At 43.0% G+C, this 21,522-nt stretch overlaps 1 protein-coding gene across 1 annotated transcript in view; it reads left to right on the forward strand.

Annotated features, from left to right (window-relative positions):
• The window catches only part of rgl2 (ral guanine nucleotide dissociation stimulator-like 2), a 30,068-nt gene extending 8,661 nt beyond the window's left edge, over window positions 1–21,407 (forward strand). Inside the window, exons 4-19 of the mRNA XM_088327652.1 lie at window positions 8,052–8,099; window positions 8,179–8,253; window positions 11,364–11,524; window positions 11,588–11,644; window positions 12,017–12,323; window positions 14,373–14,585; window positions 14,654–14,757; window positions 15,916–16,000; window positions 16,065–16,124; window positions 16,198–16,332; window positions 16,402–16,523; window positions 16,595–16,675; window positions 16,842–16,932; window positions 18,236–18,472; window positions 20,898–21,012; window positions 21,083–21,407. Coding sequence (XP_088183778.1) covers window positions 8,052–8,099; window positions 8,179–8,253; window positions 11,364–11,524; window positions 11,588–11,644; window positions 12,017–12,323; window positions 14,373–14,585; window positions 14,654–14,757; window positions 15,916–16,000; window positions 16,065–16,124; window positions 16,198–16,332; window positions 16,402–16,523; window positions 16,595–16,675; window positions 16,842–16,932; window positions 18,236–18,472; window positions 20,898–21,012; window positions 21,083–21,249 — 2,058 coding nt within the window. The 3' untranslated portion in view covers window positions 21,250–21,407. The remainder of the gene's footprint in view (window positions 1–8,051; window positions 8,100–8,178; window positions 8,254–11,363; window positions 11,525–11,587; window positions 11,645–12,016; window positions 12,324–14,372; window positions 14,586–14,653; window positions 14,758–15,915; window positions 16,001–16,064; window positions 16,125–16,197; window positions 16,333–16,401; window positions 16,524–16,594; window positions 16,676–16,841; window positions 16,933–18,235; window positions 18,473–20,897; window positions 21,013–21,082) is intronic.
• The last annotated feature ends 115 nt before the right edge of the window (window positions 21,408–21,522 follow it).

Genomic DNA, 21,522 nt, shown 5'->3' on the forward strand with positions numbered 1-21,522 from the left:
CGGGGGCCGGACTAGTAAGAGAAAGAAAAAAGAATAAGATAAAATAGAATAAAATAGAATAAAATAAAAAAGAAGAAAAAAAATGATGATCTGCATTTCTATAGCGCTTTTTCAAGTCAATGACTTCCCAAAGCGCTTTACAATGTGCTCCACATTTCCCAATAGCGGCCGTGATCTGTGCAGCCATGTAAGGCGCTAACCTGCTTATTGGGGGTAATTGGGGGTTCAATGTCTTACCCAAGGACACTTCGACATGTAACACGGACAAGCCGGGATTCGAACTGGGATCCCTTAATCCTAAAACGATCGCTCTACCTCCTGAGCTACTGCCGCCCCAAAAAAAGAAATAAAAGAAAAATAAAAGAAAAAAAGAAAAGAAAAGAAAAGAAAAGAATAAAAAAAAGAATAAAATAATAATATAAAATAAAATGATAAAATAAAATAATGAAATAAAATGAAATAAAATAAAATGGAATAAAAGAAAATAAAATAGAATAAAATAAAAGAATAAAATAAAAGAATAAAATAGAATAAAAGAATTAAAAAAAATAAAAAATTAAAGAATAAAAGAATAAAAAAATAATAGAGAGAGAGAGAGAGAGAGAGAGAGAGAGAGAAAGAGAGAGAGCAAGAAATAAATACAAGTACAGTGTCTTTGCTCGAGGCACCTGGCTTTGGCAACATCAAGTTGACAACCTGCAGCTTGTTTTTCTCTTGCGCTTCTCCGAGTGTTTTCTCGCGGGCAAGATTTTCAATCCCTTAGCGGGCCTGATCCGGCCCGCGGGCCGCCTGTTTGACACCCGTGGCCTACAGGTTGCTACACCTAAACAGGGCACTACGAAATGTGTCTTACTGCAAGGATTACATATCAATAATGGCTATTAATCATGGGCCGTGAAAAAAATAAAGGTAGTGTTTTCCAGTGGTAAATTGTAGAAGTAAGAACTTCCTGCACCTGAAAATGGAAGATACATATTATCTTAGTTATTATCGTTTTAACACAAAACCTATACGGGGAAAGATTTGTCTCAAAAACAAATATATCGACAATTTACTCAATATCTTAAAATCGTTTGTCAAGATCAATGCACACAGGACACCATTTCCTGTGGTTTGTCTTGGGCAAGTACAGCCTGGTGGGGCCCATCCCTCTCCAGGGCCAACATATATTCCCACCCGGTCTCGAACTGGGGACTTTTCGCCTGCTGGGCAGATGTGCTAAACGCTGCGCTGCGAAAATACTTTCGAAATAATACTCGAATGATGGTATAAAAATATTACTGCCTTAATATTTCAAAAATACATCACTACAGAGATACAGCAAAAATACAAAATACTACAACAGAAATACTGCAAAAAAAAACTATTACGGAAATATCATTAAATACCACATAAATGCTACAATAATACTACAAAAACATTTCGCCCATCCCCGAGATGTGATCTTCTTTTTCAGGACTCGCTCATTTTATTTGAATGTGAAATTCGCCGAACGTTTCCGATCGGCCGGTCGTATCTTTCAACTTTGGTCTATTTTGAGGAACAGGAAGGAAACGGGGGAGGACTGGACAGCCGTTCGGGGGGGTCGCAAAAAAGGAAAAGGAGTGTAGTGGCAAAGCCGGGGCGCTTCCTCTATTTGTCTGGCCTCCTTCGTCTTAACTCAAAATGCAACAGATGACTTCAGGGTACGTACGGGTGCTTGAAATCGTTGAAAATGCTGGGATGTTATTGTTTGTTTTCATGGTCGGGAAAATGCTTGCATTTTGGGTGAGGCGCTTCAAAAATTCTCGAAAATCTTGCCATTGCCGTGTTTCTTGGCAGTCTGACTCCGTAGACCTCCTAATAAACAAAGCCGATTTTTAAAAAAATGGCATTGTCATGTGAAGTGCCACCACTCCCTACCGGTTGCACCCAAGAGGACAGCTCTATTCAGAAAACCGGCTCTTTTGACTCGGCTCCTCAGATTTTTTTGTCTTTTTAATGGTATATGATCAATAACAATACAACTTCATTCACTATATGATTAAGTATTCACAGATCTACAAAAATGTTTTTTGTAAAATCCAAAACATATTTAGCTTTTTACACACTGAACAGATTTCAAGTAGAAGAACTGCACGAAATCCCTGAAAATGCAAAACAATAAATTATAATTCAAAATATGAACTCTTCAGTGCTCTAAAAATGATAAATTACATATTTATTTTACCAATTAAGACACACATCCTCTGAAAAACACGCAGGAATATAAATTCAAAAAAGTCAAACAGACCAAAAATATCAACTGTCGATTGAAAAATTAAATAGTCTCTGCTTCAGAGCAATTGATATCATTCAAATGAGTCACAATTTGTCTTATCTTTCTATTTTTTATACATTCACGACTAGTAGCCAACACCTAAAGAGCCTTTTCTGTGTTTGTAAACGAATGTGACGTATTGAAGCTGCGCGTGGATTGTTAAGGCTGAATGGCAGAATCCATGTCGGTTTATAGCAGCCCGTTGACACGAAACATCATTGATCATCGATAGGAACAGCTCAAAATAGCACAAATTATGTGCCAGCAGCAAGATAGCAATTTTTTGGTCAACAACAACAACAAAACATTCTTTTTATCGGTGGTGGATTTTTTCCTTTGCAATTCCTGAAAACATTGAAAAATTGGCCTTGAATTTGGCCCTGAAAAATGTGTTGGAAACCTCTGTGTTATTTGCATTTTATATCTTTATGGATTTTTACTTCTTCCTTTAGCACTTGAGGACCATTCTAAAACAGACTCATCACGGAAACATCACCATGAGTCTGAAACAAGATAGCCGAAAACTATAAAGGCGGCGTTACTCACCTGAAAGTGCTGGGAAACTCCACTCATGAAACCGTTCTATACAGATAAGGTTATCTACAGATAAGGTTATCTACATGATTTTATTGAATCCAACCGTTTAAAATATTGACTCCAAAAAACACGATAACGCTAACAAAAATCAGTCTAAAAGCATTTCTGCACAGTTTGAAGATCTTTTTAGTAATCCGTTCGGTTCGCTACATAATTCCCCCTTCAAAAATAAACGTGTCACATGATTTCCAATATGGCTGTTAGCCTCTGACCTTTTGATTGACACCACAATTGGCCAATTGCAAGCTTTTTCTAACAATCCTGAGCCTGTGACAACCTATTATGGCCTTTATTGAAAAAACAAAAAGACATGAAAACTTCAGCTTCAAAAACCTTTAGCCAATTCATATGTTGATTCACACATGGGTTAGCCGATGAAATTCCTAAAGTAAAAATAAACAGATTTACGGTGTGTATTCAAAGTAAACTTGCTCAAAGCCAATCGTCATTCATCATTACTCACCGTTATAACATGCAAGACCTCACAATTATTCATTTACTATTTGAAAGAGAGGTCAAACATTTACAACTCTTTCACAATGTCTAAAAATCGCCCAAAGTAAAATACGTGGATATAAAGTAAAAAAAAAAAAACATATTTACGGTGTGTATTCAAAGTAAACTTGCTCAAAGCCAATCGTCATTCATCATTACTCACCGTTATAACATGCAAGACCTCACAATTATTCATTTACTTTTTGAAAGAGAGGTCAAACATTTACAACTCTTTCACAATGTCTAATAATCGCCCAGAGTAAAATAAGTGGATATAAACTGGTCGTCTCCAAATAGCAACATTTGAAACGCCTTGACATACCTTGAGAAAAATATTTAAAACGCAATGTTTAGCCTTTCGAATTATCATCGAATTTGACCCAATTTTACAGGAACGTTGAGGGCTTAAATGAGTATTTAGTAATGTGCCTGTTAATTATTCATTTGTAAAATATTGCAAGCTTTTTTCACATGTAGCAGCTAGGGGCCAGCCATTGCCTGCAGCTAGGTTGCTAACATGAGTGGCTTGAGAAGGAAACAGCTGAAAAGGTGGAAAATGCCTGGATCGCAGGACTCTGTGTTGCGGTATGTGCTTGTTGGCTGCTAAAAATTGGGACAAGCTCGCTCGGCAGAATTTTCATTCAGGCTTCCGTAGCATCAAAATGATGCCCAAACTTGACTATTTCTTTAATTTGTGTACCAGGTTTTTAAACCTAAAATAATGCTTATGATATGTGTTTCTGATATTATTTGAATCAATAGAGTTTTTCTATTTAATAGTATAGTATTTAGACACATCCGGGGGGGCGCTATATATATATTACACATATATATATTTCTTTCAAATTATGAGTCATAGTTTTGCATTGGAGAAGGAAACAAGAGAAGGTTTTTATTGTGAAAATCCTGCACGCCGCAGGCACTGTGTGTTTGTCTATTGAGTGTACATCTCCTTGTATTTCTTTTGTCATTTTGTTTTGGCTGTGTGGGCGTGGCCAAAACGAGAGACACGCCCACCCCTGCGGGCGAGCTTCTTTGTCACTGTTGCTTTCTGGCCTTTATTGTCGTTATATAAGTCTAATGAAACTGGAGGGCTTCTCTTTTTGTTCCCTGTCATTTTCCTTACGGGTCAGAGCGTTCACACAAAGTCGGTGAGCAACGCTTGAAATAACAGTGAGCGACGGCAATCCCAAGTGTGGCAACTGAGTCATTATCAAACATGTCCAAAACTTGACATTTTGCGGAGTTTCCGGCAATGCAAAATTATTTTTCTCTTTTGAATGAATCGACTCATGTATTATTGCAAAGCTTGTACGGCCTACAAAACGTCACTTGTTTTTACATTTCTTTCACAAGATTTCCATTTCTTTTTTTTCCTGGTATCTTTTGTCGCATAATACTAACATTTTAGAATAGAATAGAATAGAATAGAATATACCTTTATTGTCATTGTTACAAAATGGGTTAACATATTGGGACAACGAAATTGGGCATGACACTCCAGTTTTACACATTCACAGTGAGGTATGAGCCAAGAAGATAAAGGAACAGAGAAGATAAGATTATAAAACAAGGGGGATAAGGCTATAGTTATAATTTAAATGGTATTTACACGAGAAATGTCGGCATGTCGGATGTTACATACAGTGTTATCGTGATACTGTTGGTATCGTAGAACTTGGGGGGCTTATTGAGTCGGTTGCGCGATACACAACTGTATTTCATGACATTTTTTCAGTGGAAGTACAATGTTGGCAACAAGATTGACTTGGTATCATTGGAAATTATTTGAATGCAACACAAACTTTTTTTTCTTTTTCCCTGTTATTTTTTTTTTTTTTTTTTAAATTCCTTTAAAAAAATCTCATTGTGTTTATTTTTTCCGAGCTGTTACTTTTTTCTTTTTGTTCTCTATTTCCTTCTTTCTCTTTATTTGCTTCTTACTTTTCTTCTGGCTTTTTTTCTGAATTTTTCCTGCTTGTTTGTTTGTTTGTACATGATTCAGATTGAATCGTTTCTTGTACATGATTCAATTGTTTGTTTGTTTGTACATGATTCAAATTGAATCGTTTCTCCGGCGCCGTCACGAATGGCAGCCACTCCAGCAGCTCCCGTGTTATTTTCCATTGTTCTCAGTTATTTTTCGATTGTTCTCAGCTCAGGGATGCTGCTGGAAAAGTGAATTTCCCTTCGGGGATGAATAAAGTATCTATCTATCTATCTATCTATCTATCTCTCTTTTTCTCTTCCTTTTGTTACTTTTTTTCAGCTTTTCACAACATTTTTTTTTTTTTTTTTTTTTTTCGTTCTATTCCCCCCGCCCAACGCGCCACCCCCCCTTCCTTTAAGTCATTTTGTGCACAATTTTACATCATATTTGGTGGTGTAGGGATGAAAGAAGCAAAAACAACCTGAAAAGCCGTTTGGGACCCGAAAGAGCCGGTTCTCTTTAGTAAGCCGAGCCGAAGAAGCCGGTTCTCGAAAAACCCTGCTGACTTTACTCAACTTCGTTCTACTTCGACATTGACTTCAAAATACTGCATGTAGAAAACAGCGTCAGGGGAACCCGTGTATTTTTACCTTCATGCACTGTAACTTTGACTTAATTTGCCTTTTAATTAGCAATTTTGAGCCCTGAATTTTGTGAGCTGGCTCGATTTTCTTGTGCGCGGAAAAACTCTGGGTTGTGCGCAATTGCGCACACACGCAGCTTAGAGGGAACATTGCAAATGATAGAGGTAAAAATATGCAAAGGATAAAAATGTAAAAAAAAAACAAACAACAATATATGATATATATCAATTATGTGTACTTACAAAAAAAAAGCGCCGTTGTGTTGTTAAAACAGCTTCCAGTTGTTTCACCTTTTCACAGTGGTCATTTCTGGTTAGCTTTTTGTTGTTAGCATGTTTCATCTGGCATTGCCTTTTGATATTCTATTCTTTGAAAAGAGCCACAGTCTCTTGGCAACAGGGGCAGTTGTTTCGAAATTCGGTGAAAAAAATACACCAATTTCAGATTCAGATTCAGATCTACTTTATTGTCATTCTTGTACGCGTGTATACAGAACGAAATGCCGATACATCTGACCCGCACAGTTTCCTTGAATGTACAGATATAAATAAAATGTATTGAGTTGGAGTATTGAAGTACTAATAATATACCAAATAATTATAGCTATGTATAGTATTATACAGTAGTGCAAAGAGTGCAAGAGGAGCAGCGAACCAGATGTGCAAAATGGGCAGTCAGGCAAACAAGTCAAATTTCTCCTTATTATTAATTTCATGACGAAGTTCCAGTCAATCACGGGTCGTAACTAGTTCCCGGGCTGAACTTTTGACATGCCTGGCCTAGGGTATCCAGTATTTGAACAGTATCTCCGGAAAGATGGTATTAGAAGCCAAACCGTAATCCACAAATAGCATCCTGTCTTTTCAAGTGTCTGAAAAATGCCAATGTGCTTTCTGTACACGGTATCGGCGTCAGTTGAAAGTTATACTGGTAGCCAGTGACAGGTGTTGCGTGTTTGTTTAAGCAACAGGTGTGCCCGGCAAGGGGCGGGATTAGGTGAAGGTGGGGGCGGGGCTTGCTGCAGGTGCCCTGGTTTCTCATTGGTCTTTGTGGCCGGCAGGCGAAAGGCGATAGGGGCTCACCGCTTCCCGTTTTAGTGACCTTGGCGAACTTGTTGGCATGGCGCCGCTTTGTTTGGCGAGCGTTGCCTAGGCGACCACAGGGTTTCGCTCTGCTCGTCTTGATCTGGGTCTTACTTTCAAACTAACATAGATATACTAGTTTAGAGTTATTGCTAACTTCCTATATGAAACATCACCTTTTGGTCCTGTGTTGAAAGTACCTTGCAAAAGTCATCATCCCCCCCAAAAAATAACAATAGAAAAGGAATTACTAAATGATTAAAATAACAATTTTTATACATATAAATACAGCTTTGTACAAAATGATTTTAAAAAGTTATCTAGTAGGGCAAATATATAATGATACTTAAAAAGTAAGTCAAAAAAATAAATTCTAGCAAGAAATATTATTAATAAATAAAAAGACTTTTTAGTGCAAAAAACAGAAATAATAATAAACAATAAATACAAATAATATACAAAAATATATAAAAGGACTTTTTAGCATAACAACATATAACATAGATTATAAATGAACAAAAAATAAAATATAATATGAGAGATACAGTATATTAAAAAAAATATATGTATATATACAATATATGTAATAGAAATAGTGTGTTGCGCAAAAAGCAAATACTAAAAATGATAATAGTTAAAAAATATAAAGTATAATATTTAAAAAAAAACATAAAGAAGAATATTAATCATAATTTAAAAATAACAAAGTGAGATTGCTGCACTTTACTACTTAGAAAGCCGTAACCTATCCAATAATTTTTGTTCCATTTAAGGAAGGTGTCCATCGTATTGTCGAAATGAAAATGAAAAATTTATTTGAAGCCGAAAATAAGACAAAAAGGGAAAAAATCAAGGGGTGTGGGGACTGATTAGGTGCATGTGGGTGTTCTCTGGCCACTCCCCCCAAGTTGGTGCCCTCTAGGGGCAAAATTGCATGCAAGATCCTGACAGGAAGGATGATGAGCTTCACATTCAGTTCTTGACCACCCGATTGTGACCCCCAGGTGGAGTCTTCGCCCGTAAAGACCACGTGGTACTGTCCTCTGGATCTGGTGAGGACACGTCCGTCCTTCTGGGATGATGGACGACATCTTCAGCCAACGAATTAACATCAGATTTTCTGATTTTTAGACCACCGTGGAGGAGGAGGAAGAGGACGGACTCGTCTACACGGTGGCACTCAAACAAGTGCCTGGCTCTCCCCAGGTAACCTTGTTTTCCCTTTAAATATCCATTATCCTGGATTTTCGCACTGGTTGTGTCCTAAAAGGTCCCATGATTAGGGCTGCAACAACTCATTACATTAAAAACGTTGGCCACTAATTAGATCTTCAATTTGTTGTATCAGGCGATACACGAGTCTCTATGTAAGGTAAATCAATCGCAATAAGAGTGTACACAATTCCGCTGTGACGCTTAGAGTTGTAGTACCACTTTAGTCCAGTAGATGGCACCAAGACCGTTTTTATGAAAAAAAAAAATAGTTATCTTACAATTTGCAAAAAGCTTTTTTTAAATTAAATATTACATCATTCCAAACAAGTTTAGCATTGTAGTGTTTGAATGATTCACAAATTAAAAACTTTCAAGGGAACAGAAAGTGCTGCAGAAGTACAAATCTGAAAATAAGTAAACAAAATGAATAAAGTGATTAAGGGCTATATAAATAAACATGACTTGACTAAAGTAAAATAAAAATATGTCATTTGGCGCCACCTGCCGCGGGTTCTGATTGGCTCACTGTCACTATTTGAACTCAGTCCTGTCAATCTGCTAATGTCAGTCTGTCTGCGAATCTCCATTATACAAGGCAAGCCTTTTTCGATCCTGACTTCCACCTGTCCCGTTTTGCTCCCGTTTGTCCCCGGCTACGAGCCGTTTTGATTGCGACCATGTCTGCTGTCCCGACTTACGACACGTTTTTGATCCCGACCACGTCTGCTCTCTCGTTCTGGCGTACGACTCGTTTCCGACCACCTCTTGCTCTCCCAGTTCCGGCTACCGACCAGTTTTTCGCCCCTGACACCGCCATCGCTCGCTACGGAAGATCCTCTTCCGTGTTCGGATCACAAGCCGAGTACGAGAGCGAACACCGGATCGTGGGCGCACCCCTTCCTCGTTCCTTCAATAAAACTTGTGGTAAACGTTACGCGAGTGGGTTCTGTTTCCGTTCTGGTCCTGACAAAACAATAATAAGGACATATTCTTTAAGCATATTCAATATCAGTTTCATATTGAAAATGTTTATCATATTCAAAGATTTAACCAAAAACAAACAAATTTCTTGACATTTTGAAAAGTGGGTTTATATTTTTCATCTATATTTTGGTGGATACAAATTTAGCTACACACAAAATGAAAGGTATTGCTCTTTCTTTTTTGTTTTGTATAATTCCAAATATATTCTGATCTTTGGATAAGGTGCTAGGAAGAGTATCTTCCATATTTGTAGCATATATTTGTTTGTATTTTTGTTTATTGTCAAGTGAGTTGACAAACACTTGATTGTTTTATATTATAGAATCTTTTGTTGTTTTGTGCACTATTTTTTCCTTTTGTCTAAAACTATTTGAATAAGGAAGAGGACATTCGAAATGTCTGTCATCGTTTAATCGAAAAAAATAATCGTTTGTTGCAGCCCTACCTATCCACGGTAGTAGAAACCTACATTTTATGTTTTTGGAGGATGGTAGACCCATGTGGGGGAAGCAGGAACTGAAGGCAGAGAAGCTTAAAAGAGGGATGGTATTTAATAACAAAAGAGAGGTATTTAATGTCTGTCAAAAAGCGCTTGACAATCAGATACACCAAAGAGGTTTCCCTCTTCGAGCTTTTTTTGCGTTTATTCATATCTTTCTGGGGGACTCTCTGGTTTCTCTATTCTCTAACATTGGTTTACCCTGACTAAAATTAGAGCAAAATGCCTTTTCATATATCATCTCTATCACAGATAGTCTAGTAGATTTTTGCACTCTCACCACCGCATCCCAGGTTCGATTTCTGTTGCATCCAATGTTATGGGATTGCGGTCAGTGTCTATTTCAACTGATCAGTTAATGTACAAATACAATACTATACTAACGTAAAACCTCATGAGAAATGCACAACCAGACGTTAAGGTCTTTTATAGGTAAAAAAATGTAAAAGTGCAATCGTACACGAATGAATACGGTACACCTGCACCAGGATTTGTACGTTTACAGCACTCTCTATATATTGTAAACATTTGTAATCGTTAAGATTGCATTGCTTTTAGGAAAAACGTGCCCAAAAAACTACTTAAATGACTAATTGGGTTTTTGCTGCTTTTTGATGTTCAGGATAAAAAGCATTTCCTGCACCAATAGCTGAAAATTTACTATAATGCATAGACAAAATATGCATACCTTTACCTTGCTTTTATGTTCAAAAGCTATTCTTACCTTACTGAAGTATTTAAGGTCAAATTTTGTATTCCTAGAAAGGTTTCTTCATTTTCTTCATGTTGAGGTTTTTGAGTTTTTCCTTGCCCTCGTGTAGGTTTTAGATCAGGGGATGGTGTCATAGTAGTCTGTGGTTTGCAATAGTCTGTGATCTGGGCAGCCCTCCTTATGATTAAGGGCGTCACAGATAAACATGACTTGACTTGATGTTTTTCAGTTTTTCCTTGCCCTCATGTAGGTTTTAGATCAGGGGATGGTGTAATAATAGTCCATGGTTTGCAATAATCTGTGCAGCCCTTTGAGACTCTTTGTGATTAAGGGCCAAACAAATAAACATGATTTGACTTGACTTGAGGTTTTTGAGTATTTCCTTGTCGTCATGTAGGTTTTGGACACAAAAGAGGAGCTATCTGTTAAATGTAATTAGTAAGAAAGATGAAAGGGTAGGGAAAATAAGCCTTTGCTTCTTACTACCCCTTTTCGAACATGTTATAACTTAATTTTGGTGTTGAGTTCTTGTTTTTGTCTTGTTTTTATTTTATAATGTTCGAAATCAAGTTTTCATGCATTCATGTTAACTGGAACAACACAGAACCTCCCAAAAAATCCTAAATAAAATATTTATAACCTGAACAAAAAAAAACATTTGTCTCTAAACGCTCATATTAGCAGACCAAAATAATAAAACTACAGAAAATATATCTATCTTTTAATTATACAAGTTTGAGACCCTGGCGGGGACCAATGAGATCCTGGTGGCCCGCCGTTGTTTTTATACGGTACGGGAAACACTGAGTGAGGGATGAGGGTTCGTCGGGTTTCTCTTGAATATGTGAGAGGATTTCTTGGTCCGAGAACGTGTGAGAGTTGAGTTTCCCTCTGGCGTGGTTACAGCCCCGCCGCTGCAAATGCGTGAAGGCGGGCACGGAGGAGAAGCTGGCGCTGCACCTTCTGCGCTCCTTCCACACGGGCGACTCGTCCTTCCTGGCCGTCTTCCTGGCCACCTATCGCTCCTTCACCACCACGCAGAGGGTTTTAGACCTTCTCCTCCACAGGTAAGCCCACCGTTGCCGTGGAAACCCACCCGCCCGAGCGACACCTCTTTCTCACCCGGGCAGGTTGGAGCGCCCGCCCGCCGACGTTGGCGACGCCCATCGCGGGAAATCTTTTAACAGGTCGGCTCGCCGTTACGTCTTCTCGGGAGTTACTGTGTTTTCCGGACGATAAGTCGCACTTGCAGGGAAAAGCCTTGGGCGGCATTAGCTCAGGAGGTAGAGCGCTCGTCTTGGGATCAAGAGATCGCAAGTTCGATTCCCGGCTCCTCCGTGTTATATGTCGAAATTTCCTTGGGCAAGACACTGAACCCCTAATGGCAGGCATGGCGTTTTGAATAATTGCGGCCACGCGTTAATTTATATCTTGCGGGACGACCGAATTACTTCCCACTTTGCATTTCTCGTTATTCAGTTCAGAATCTGGATTTGCGAGTCTGCTGTTCCGCACACCAGTTTCATGTCTGGCAATGTTTTTTGCCCCGCCCCCTTCAGAACCGTTCGCTCAGTTTTCGGGACGTGGCTTTCCGAATACCCCGAAGACTTCGCCAACCTGAAAGAGCCGTCGCGCCTCCTTCGCCTGGCTCCGCTCATCCCCCAGGATTCGCCGTCGGGCGCCGAGCTGCGATCTCGCGTCCTGCGATTGGCCGAGGAGCTCAGCGAAAAAGCCCTGCTGCCCGAGCGCGCTCGTCAGACCGCGGGGGAGAGCCCGCCCTCTCCGCCATCGGGCCACTTCGAGCCGGCCGCCGTCCTGGGATTCCCCTCCATTGTCGTTGCCGAGCAGCTGACTCTTATCGAGACGGTGAGTGGCGCCCCCGAGAGGTGTGGAGGACTGATCCTGCCGTCTTTTAGAACCGATAGGAGAAATAGATAAATAGCTGCAAATAGATATGGCGGCGCAGTGGTTAGCGGGTGCGCGGCACAGTTCTGAGGTCGTGGGAACCTTCTGCGTGGGTTCAAATCCAGCTACCGACCTTACTGTGCGGAGTTTGTATGTTCTCCCCGTGCTTGCGTGGGTTTCCTCCGGGCACTCCGGTTTCCTCCCACAATCCAAAGACATGCATTTCAGGTGAATTGGCCGGTCCAAATTGTCCCTAGGTGTGACTGAGCGAGTGAGTTGTCTGTCCCCGTGTGCCCTGCAATTGGCTGGCAACCAGTTCAGGGTGTCCCCTGCCCAATGCCTGGAGATGACTGGGATGGGCTCCAGCCCCTCTGCGACCCTAATAAGGATAAGCTAGAGATGAGATGAGATATCATAAAAATACATATCAACAAATCTGGGGGCATACATGCAATTTATTCCTTTATTTATTCATCTTGTCATTTATTTCTTTATTGTTTTACGTATTTTGTCACGATTAAATGTTATTCAAATAAAGGGGCAGGTCAAACTGGCTGGGCTTTTCACCTATTGGTTGATCAACGAGCACACTGAACGTTCATTTCCTTGGGTGAAAAGTTCAGCCACTTGGACCTGCCCCCTTATTTGAAAAATGTTTGTAGTGCCAAAAATACATGACAAAACATAACAACATACAGAACAAAATACACAAAGTGATACACACCAGAATACACAACAAAATACATGACAAAATAAATACCAAAATAGATAAATGACAAAATACTTGTCAAAATAAACAAAGAAAACAACACACAAAGTAATACACGAGAAAATACATGACAATTACGCAAAATAATTACTGACGGTCTGCATTTCGTTTGCATTTCTTTAGTCAAGTCAAGTCCTGTTTATTTGTTTGGCCCTTAATCACAAAGAGTCTCAAAGGGCTGCACAGACCACAGATTGTGAACCACAGATTATGATGACACCATCCCCTGATCTAAAACCTACATGAGGGCAAATAATACACAGATATTGTCAACATAAAATATAGGTTATTCGTATGCTATAGAATAGAAGAGGGGGAAGAGCATTCCACAGGACCGGGCCCGAATGGAATACGCTCTCCAACCTGCGGATTTCTTCTTGGCTCTTGGGATCACAAGTAGACCAGTGAAGGCTCCTGACCGGAACATAGGGGGAAAGTAAATCTGAAAGATATGAGGGAGCAAGTCCATGCATGATTTTATATACTACCAACAGAACCTTCAAATCACATCTTAAGCTAACCTTGAGCCGATGCAGGTTAGCTCAAATCGGGGTCATGTGATCAAACTTTCTTGTCTTAGTTAAAAGCCTGGCTGCAGCATTTTGTACCAGCTGAGGGCTCTTGATTTTGGACTTCGGAGACCGGAGAGTAGTGCATTACAGTCATCATATATTATACATTTAATAGTACATGATCTATTGACGTTTTTATATGGCATATATTCATAGCTGTTTATGTATCTCGACATTTGAGACTCTTTGTGAATAAGGGCTATACAAATAAAAATGACTTGATTTGACTTGACATTCATTTCTACGGATGAGGGGCGGCAGTAGCTCAGGAGGTAGAGCGCTCGTCTTAGGATCAAGGGATCCCAGTTCGAATCCCGGCTCGTCCGTGTTACATGTGGAAGTGTCCTTGGGTAAGACACTGAACCCCTAATACCCCCAATAAGCAGGTTAGCGTCTTACATGGCTGCAATACAAGGCCGCTATTGGGAAATGTGGAGCACATTGTAAAGCGCTTTGGGAAGTCATTGACTTGAAAAGCGCTATAGAAATGCAGATCATTTCATTTCATTACAGATGGCAGGATTGCGCCTCTATGTACCGGAAGCCATTTCCTCCATGCCCCATTTCATGAGCCTCTCGTTGTTCCTCAAAACGGCAACACAAAGGACAAAATACGCGGTCGAATACGCCACAAAATACTTGCCGTTTGATTGTCCATTTGTCCGCCAGGACCTTTTTTTGCGTCTGGTTCCGTACCACTGTCTGGGTTCGCTGTGGTCTCAGCGGGACAAGAAAGGCCGCGAGGACGCTTGCCGTTCGGTGCGGGCGACCGTCCGGCAGTTTAACCGTCTGGCCAACGCCGTCACCGCTTCCTGCCTGATGGCCGGTGCCGGCGGGCGCCGGACGGCGCGACTGCTGGAGAAATGGATCGCGGTGGCGCAGGTGAGCACCGGCGGCCGGGCGTATTCTCGCGTCGGGCATCGTGCCCACCTGACCCGGTCTGTGCCCAGGCCTGCCGCATCCAGAAGAACTTCTCTTCGCTGTACGCCATTGTGTCGGCGCTGCAGAGCAACCCCCTACACCGTCTCCGGAGGACCTGGCAGGACACCGACAGGTACACCAATAAACACTATTGTCAGGGAAGTCTCTGCGCGGTCCTCTTGCCTTACTCAAGCCCTGATCTTCAGCTGATCTTCAGTTGACCGTGGTTCCCAGCGGGGAAGGGTCAGATGCCCTCTCCGGGTCGGGGACGAAGTCCTGTCGCAATTAAGGAGTTCAAGTATCTTAGGGTCTTGTTCACAAGCTAGATTAAGCTCGATAGTCAGATTAGTGCAGCGTCTGCCGTCACGCGGACCCTGTTGCGGTCAGTCTTTGGAGCTGAGCCGAAATGCACCGGTCCATCTACGTTCCTACCCTCACCTATGGTCAAGGAACTAGATTCCCGATACAAGCGACTAAAATGTTTTACCTCCCCAGTGTGGCTGTGCTCTACCTTAGAGATAAGGTGAGAAGCTCGGTCATCCGGGAGGGACTCATTTTAGAGCCGCTGTTCCTGCGCATTGAGAGGGACCAGCTGAGGTGGCTCAAGCATCTCATAAGGATGGCTCCCTCAAGAGGTGTTCCAAGCATGTCCCACCGGCCGGAGGTCCCGGGGACAACTACGTCTCCAGGCTGGCCTGGGAAGGCCTCGGGATCCCGTCAGATGAGCTGGGGATAGGGAGGTCTGGGCTTTCCTGGTGAGGCTGCTGTCCCTGCTACCTGACCTTGATAAGCCCGTATTATTTATATTTTTGTTTCGTGAACAGCTAAAATAACAGAACTTGTGTCACTTTCCAAATATTTTCAGGCCTTTCTGTATTTTACAATTTATGAGATATTTATTTTGATAGTGGGATGTTTGGGCACGTTCTAAGGGATGGGCAGGGCACCTGCATGATGCAGCAGGGGTAAACCAGTGAAAGCTGTCGGGCCCTGCTGTTGAACAGAAGAGTGTGTTGTGTCACCCTGACCCGAGTGACATGGCTGCTTTCCCATGTCCTGTTTCATCTGGAGGGACGAAAGCATGACCGACTTGGGTGCCGAGGTGCCTAACTTGTTTGGGCATTTGGGTTGGCCATGGTCCAAAAATCTTTGTGTGTGTTTTTTGCTATTTTTTCCCCTTTTATTTTCTTTGGTATTGTATGTGTTTGTCTTGCTGTCGGTCACCCCTCTTGAGGGATATGACCAAAGTAGATGGATAGATATTTTGATAGAAAATGGCATATGTGTTCAGGGAGGCCATAAGGAAGTACGAGGAACTTTCCGAGATCTTCTCAGACAAGGACAACTACTCCCACAGCCGAGAGTTGCTCAAGGAGGTGAGGAGACGTCGGGATCTTCTTGATCTCTGTACGGAGCGCACTGATAATGATATTTGTGCAGGAGGGCACCTCCAAGTACGCCAACATGGACGAGCGCCTGGCCGGGAAACACAACGCCGGGGTGAGTAACCATCTAAACCGCTGATCCGAAAGCTCGGCGCGTGGCGTTGTTAGCACGAGACTTTTTATCACAGCGCCCGGGCGAGTGGGGCACCTGCCAGGGCACGGTTCCTTACCTGGGCCTGTTCCTCACCGACTTGACCATGCTGGACACCGCCGTCAAGGACCGCCTGGACAGCGGCTACGTCAACTTCGACAAGCGCCGACGGGTCAGTGCCCTTCCTCGAAAACGCTCCCGGATTTTCCACCTCGAACGGATCTTCTTTATCCCCCGGCAGGAGTTTGAGGTCTTGGCGCAGATCCGCTTGCTGCAGTCCTCTTGTAAAAACTGCAACCTGGTGCCCGACGCAGCTTTCCTGCACTGGTACCGCAGCGTTCCCACGCTCAGCGAGGAACAGAGGTTGACGCTACTTCCCGGAAAAGGACGTGAAAATAATAGTCCGAAATATTGAATCCGTCCTTGTGTCTCAGTTACAGACTGTCCAACGAGATCGAAGCCCCTTCCGAGGCGCCGCACCACATGCCCACGGTCGTCGTCACGCACTGCCCCGAGTAAGTCGGCAACTCGGGCTGCAGCTCAGCACTATTTGAAAAGGCCGGATTGAATTGTGGGAATTGTAGTGCCAAAAGACTATATTGGCGGTTAGACCCCCAGTTTTAGACTATGTTTCCCTCTCACCCGATATCAAAACTTTTCGCGTTCGTTTGTTTCCGACAGAAGCAGCTCCGGTTCTGCCGGAAGCCTGGCCTCGGACAGCGCCCCCGACTGGTCTTCGCCCGTCAATAGCTTGCTTTCTCGGCTCACAAAGGTCAGTCGTTGGTTTTGTCCATGTGTCCGAATGTTTCTTGTCATCGTCCTTTCATGTTTTGTTCAGTTAGCATTCGTTGGTATCTCTACATATCCTGCATCGTCTTCCTTTTATGTTTTTCTTTTTTTTTTTTCCAATTAGAGATAGTTGGTATTCCAACACATCCTGTAGCGTCTTTCTTTTATGTTTTGTTCAGGTAGAGCTACTTGGTGTCCAAACACTATGTCCATATCTTCTTTCTTTCATGTTTTCATTCAATCTATCGTATGTTATCTAACGTAGAGACGGTTGGCAGTCAAACCTTATGTAATTGTTTTGTCCTTGTGTGAGAATGTTTCCCTGCGTCCTCCTTCTTTCATGTTTTACTCAGTTATGCTAGCTCGTGTTCCTACATATCCTTTGTCTCCTTTCATGTTTTGTGAGTTTTGTTCGACCTAGTGTTTCAACACGATCTAGCAGTCTCGCCTGTGTTTGAGTAGCTTTGAATCTTTCGGAGGTCCTAATAAACTTCCTTCCTTGTTCTGTTCTGTACACGATCCGATTCCTTTAAAGGTACATAATAAAAAAATACGTTTTCTGATAAATCTATTTTTGGGGTGCACAAAACAGTTATACTGTTGAGAAAACAACATTTTGAAATTGCACACAGATATTGATTTTTTTCAGGGTTTATTCCATAGAGTTGAATTCAAATTAAGTAACATCATTTCCTTCGAAAAATTATATATTTTCAACAACACAACACTAAAAAGTTTCATGCCTATTTATTTGTTATGATGCAATGCTAAATGAAAAAAGATTTTAAAAAATGAAACAACTGTTCAATAAAAACAGTCTAGGCGCCCTCTGCTGGACCAAGCTGGTACTACACTTTGTAGCATCAGGACCGCCTACAGATATTGATTCTTTTCAGGGTTTATCATCAAAACTAATGATTCCATAGAGTTGAATTCAAATTAAGTAACATCATTTCCTTCGAAAAATGATATTTATTTTCAACAACACAACACTAAAAAGTTTCATGCCTATTTGTTTGTTATGATGCAATGCTAAATGAAAAAAGATTTTTAAAAAATGAAACAACTGTTCTATAAAAACAGTCTAGGCGCCCTCTGCCGGACCTAACTGGTACTACACCTTGTAGCATCACAACCGAATGGTGTGCACTCTTATTTGCATCGATTTTATGTACTTAGCGGCTCATAATTCACACGAAGCAACGAATCACAAATCGAATTCGTTGTCCATAGATGCCATCGATGAGTTGTTGCAGCCGTAACATTTTCTCTCTTCCTGCGCGCAGCACATGAGATCCCCGTCCGTGTCGTGCCTGGACGTGGAGTCGTCTTCGCCGCCGGCCGCGGACGGGTGCGCGGCCCCCCAACTGCTTCCGGAGACGCCGTCCAAATCTCACCGCCGGTCGGCTTCCTGCGGCAACGGGGCGGCGGGCGCGGGGGCCCGGCAGCGCCAGGGGCCCGACATGCGCATCGTCAGGATCCGCATGGACCTGCACGACGGAAACTTGTACCGCAGCATCCTGGTGAGAGATTTGACACCCTGCTCGCCCGCTGCCATTTCCCGTACAATTTTGTGAGACCCTAGTCTAGGCGGCACGGGGGGTCATGATCCCCTAATTGTTTTTATACATTTTAAATGGAAAGGTATGGATCTTTCGGGTACATTTTTAGAGTAAAATCAAGATTCTAGATCGATGATGAATCCGTGTCCTTGTAAGCTATCCATCCATCCATTATCTGCACCACGTATCCTCAGTAGGGTCGCGGGGTTGCTGGAGCCCATCCCAGCTATCTTCGGGCAGTGGGCAGGGGACACCCTCAACTGGTTGCACACAGAACACACAGGGACAGACAACTCGCTCGCTCATTCACACCTAGGGACAATTTGGACTGGCCATTTAACCTAACCTGCATGTTTTTGGAATGTGGAAGGAAACCGGCGTGCCCGGAGGAAACCCACGCAAGCACGGGGAGAACATGCAAACTCCGCACAGGAGGTTCGATCTCATGACCTCAGAACTGTGCCGCACACGCGCTAACCACTGCGCTGCCGTGCTGCACCCTTGTAAACTGTCACTCTCGTACTCGGATTGTGATCCGAGCACGGGAGTGGATCTAGCGAGCGCTGGCGGACGGAAAAACGGGTCGATAGCCGGGACAGGAGAGCACAAACATGGTCAGGGTCAGAAACGTCGTAAGCCTGGAAAGGGGAGTGGACGTGGTCGGGGACAAAAAGAGGTCAAAGCCGGGACGGGAGAGAAGACGTGGTCAGGATCAAAAACGGGTCGAAGCCGGGGGACAGACAGGAGTAAAAAAACAGGTGGGAGTCAGGGTCGAAAAAGGCTTGCCCTAGTGTTCACTGAGGTTTGCAGACGGACTAACAAAAGGGGACAGACAGGAGTGGGTTTGAATAGTGACAGGGCAATTGGTGCCAAAGGAGCGGGCACAGCTGATTCACATTGGTAATCATGACAGAAAGTTGAAGAAATGAGACCATAGGGCGGCAGTAGCTCAGGAGGTAGAGCGCTCGTCTCGGGATCAAGAGATCGCAGTTCGAATCCCGGCTCCTCCGTGTTACATGTGGAAGTGTCCTTGGGTAATACACTGAACCCCTAATGCCCCCAATAAGCAGGTTAGCGCCTTACATGGCTGCACGGCCGCTATTGGGAAATGTGAAGCACACTGTAAAGCGCTTTGGGAAGTCTTGACTTGGAAATGCAGATCATTTCATTTCAGTCAAAGCTTTATGATGGACTGTTTTGTCAATATGGCCGAATAAATGACTCAATGGCTTCCATTCACGGTTTTCTGATCAATTTACATTTATTATTTACATAAATTTACATTTAAAGTTTCCTTTGATTTTTTGGGGGCATGCCACTTAGTCAAAGTTTTATCTTAACAACAGCATTTGTACATATATTAAAAATCATCAGACCATGTCATGACCCGTAACAGGATCAGGACCCAAATGCGTGACATTTCTCACACAAGCCTTTTATTTTACGGGAAATGGGCAGTCGTGCACGTTAGGCAGTAGTCTGGCGTGGAAGGATAGGAAGCCAGAGGCCGACAAGATTGATACCAATTTCCCGAGCGGATATCAGACAGTATCGATATCAAAACAGGATATTGAAATTAAACAGGACAAACTAGAAGGGAACGAAAATGGAAACCGATATTAAACAGGACAAATAATAAACTGGAACAATATTCAACAGGAAACAGGACCAAGTCAAAACCCACGTCTTGCGGGGCAGAGGTTCGTTGACGGACTGACAAACGAAGAGTGAGAGCACTGAGGTTAAATAGACGGAAAGCCAATCTGTCAACGAGCCGCAGCTGGCGCCACACGGGTGGGGCCAATTGGGCGCCATGGCAACCGTTTTAGGACATACTTATTTAAATACACATTAAAAGAGCTTTCGTTTTGTTTTTTAAAATTGGAAATAATGAAATGTAACGTTTTCGATGGGCAGTGCTTAGCGCATGTGCGGCACAGTTCATGTCTTGGGAACCTCCTGCGTGGGTTCAAATCCAGCTCCAGACTTCCTGTGCGGAGTTTGTATGTTCTCCCCGTGCTTGCGTGGGATTCCTCCGGGCACTCCGGTTTCCTCCCACATTCCAAAAAAAACATGCATTTCAGGTGAATTGGCCGGTCCAAATTGTCCCTAGGTGTGAATGAGCGAGTGAGTTGTCTGTCCCAGTGTGCCCTGCGATTGGCTGGCAACCGGTTTAGGTTTCCCCTGCCCCCTGCCCGATGATTGCTGGGATGGGCTCCAGCACCCCCGCGACCCGAATGAGGATAAGCGGTGCAGCTAATGAGATGAGATGAACGTTTTCGATGTCTTTTAAAATAGCGAAATATGTCAAAAATGATTTTTGTTATCGGCACGTTGTTAAAAATCTTCCTCCGGGTACGGCGTCGAATCGGGTGCCTTCGCCCAGGTGACAAGCGACGACAAGACGCCGGCGGCCATCAGCGCGGCGCTGGAAAAGCACAACCAGGACCCGGGGAGGGCCTCGGCCTACGAGCTGGTCCAACTTCTGCCGGAAGGGAAAGGTGAGCCGGCTCCCCTTTAGCGCCACCCGGCGGCGCGGCACCGAGCTAAACGGCGCGCTCCCTCCGACAGAGTTGCTGATCCCGGCCACGGGTAACGTCTTCTACGCCATGACGCCGTGCAGCGTGGACTTCCTGCTTCGAAGGAAGGCGGGCCAGGACGCCGCCTCCGAGGGCGGGGCCGCCACTTACCCCCGTGTCAAGGCCAGGGGCCGAAGATTGGCCGGGAGTCTCTTCTGATGCTTCCTTCCTGTTTTGACCGTCCGTCCCCGCCCTTTTTGTGTCTTTCGAGATTGTTAATATTTTGGACAGCTCCTACCGAATGTGCTTTTATGTTTTTAAAACATTCTGTAAAGTCATTGTTTGATGACAAGATTTCATTGAAATGTTTTATATTTTCCAAAGTTTCATCATTCCGAGTCAATTATACTTTTGGAAATGTCTTTTTATGCATAGCAAAAGTTGGTCGGATGTCCCCTGGAAGGAAATCCGACTGACCGATAAAAGAAGACT

Source organism: Urocampus carinirostris, chromosome 2 (assembly GCF_059441175.1).
Source record: "Urocampus carinirostris isolate Australia breed hairy pipefish chromosome 2, RoL_Ucar_1.0, whole genome shotgun sequence".
Lineage (NCBI taxonomy): Eukaryota > Metazoa > Chordata > Actinopteri > Syngnathiformes > Syngnathidae > Urocampus > Urocampus carinirostris.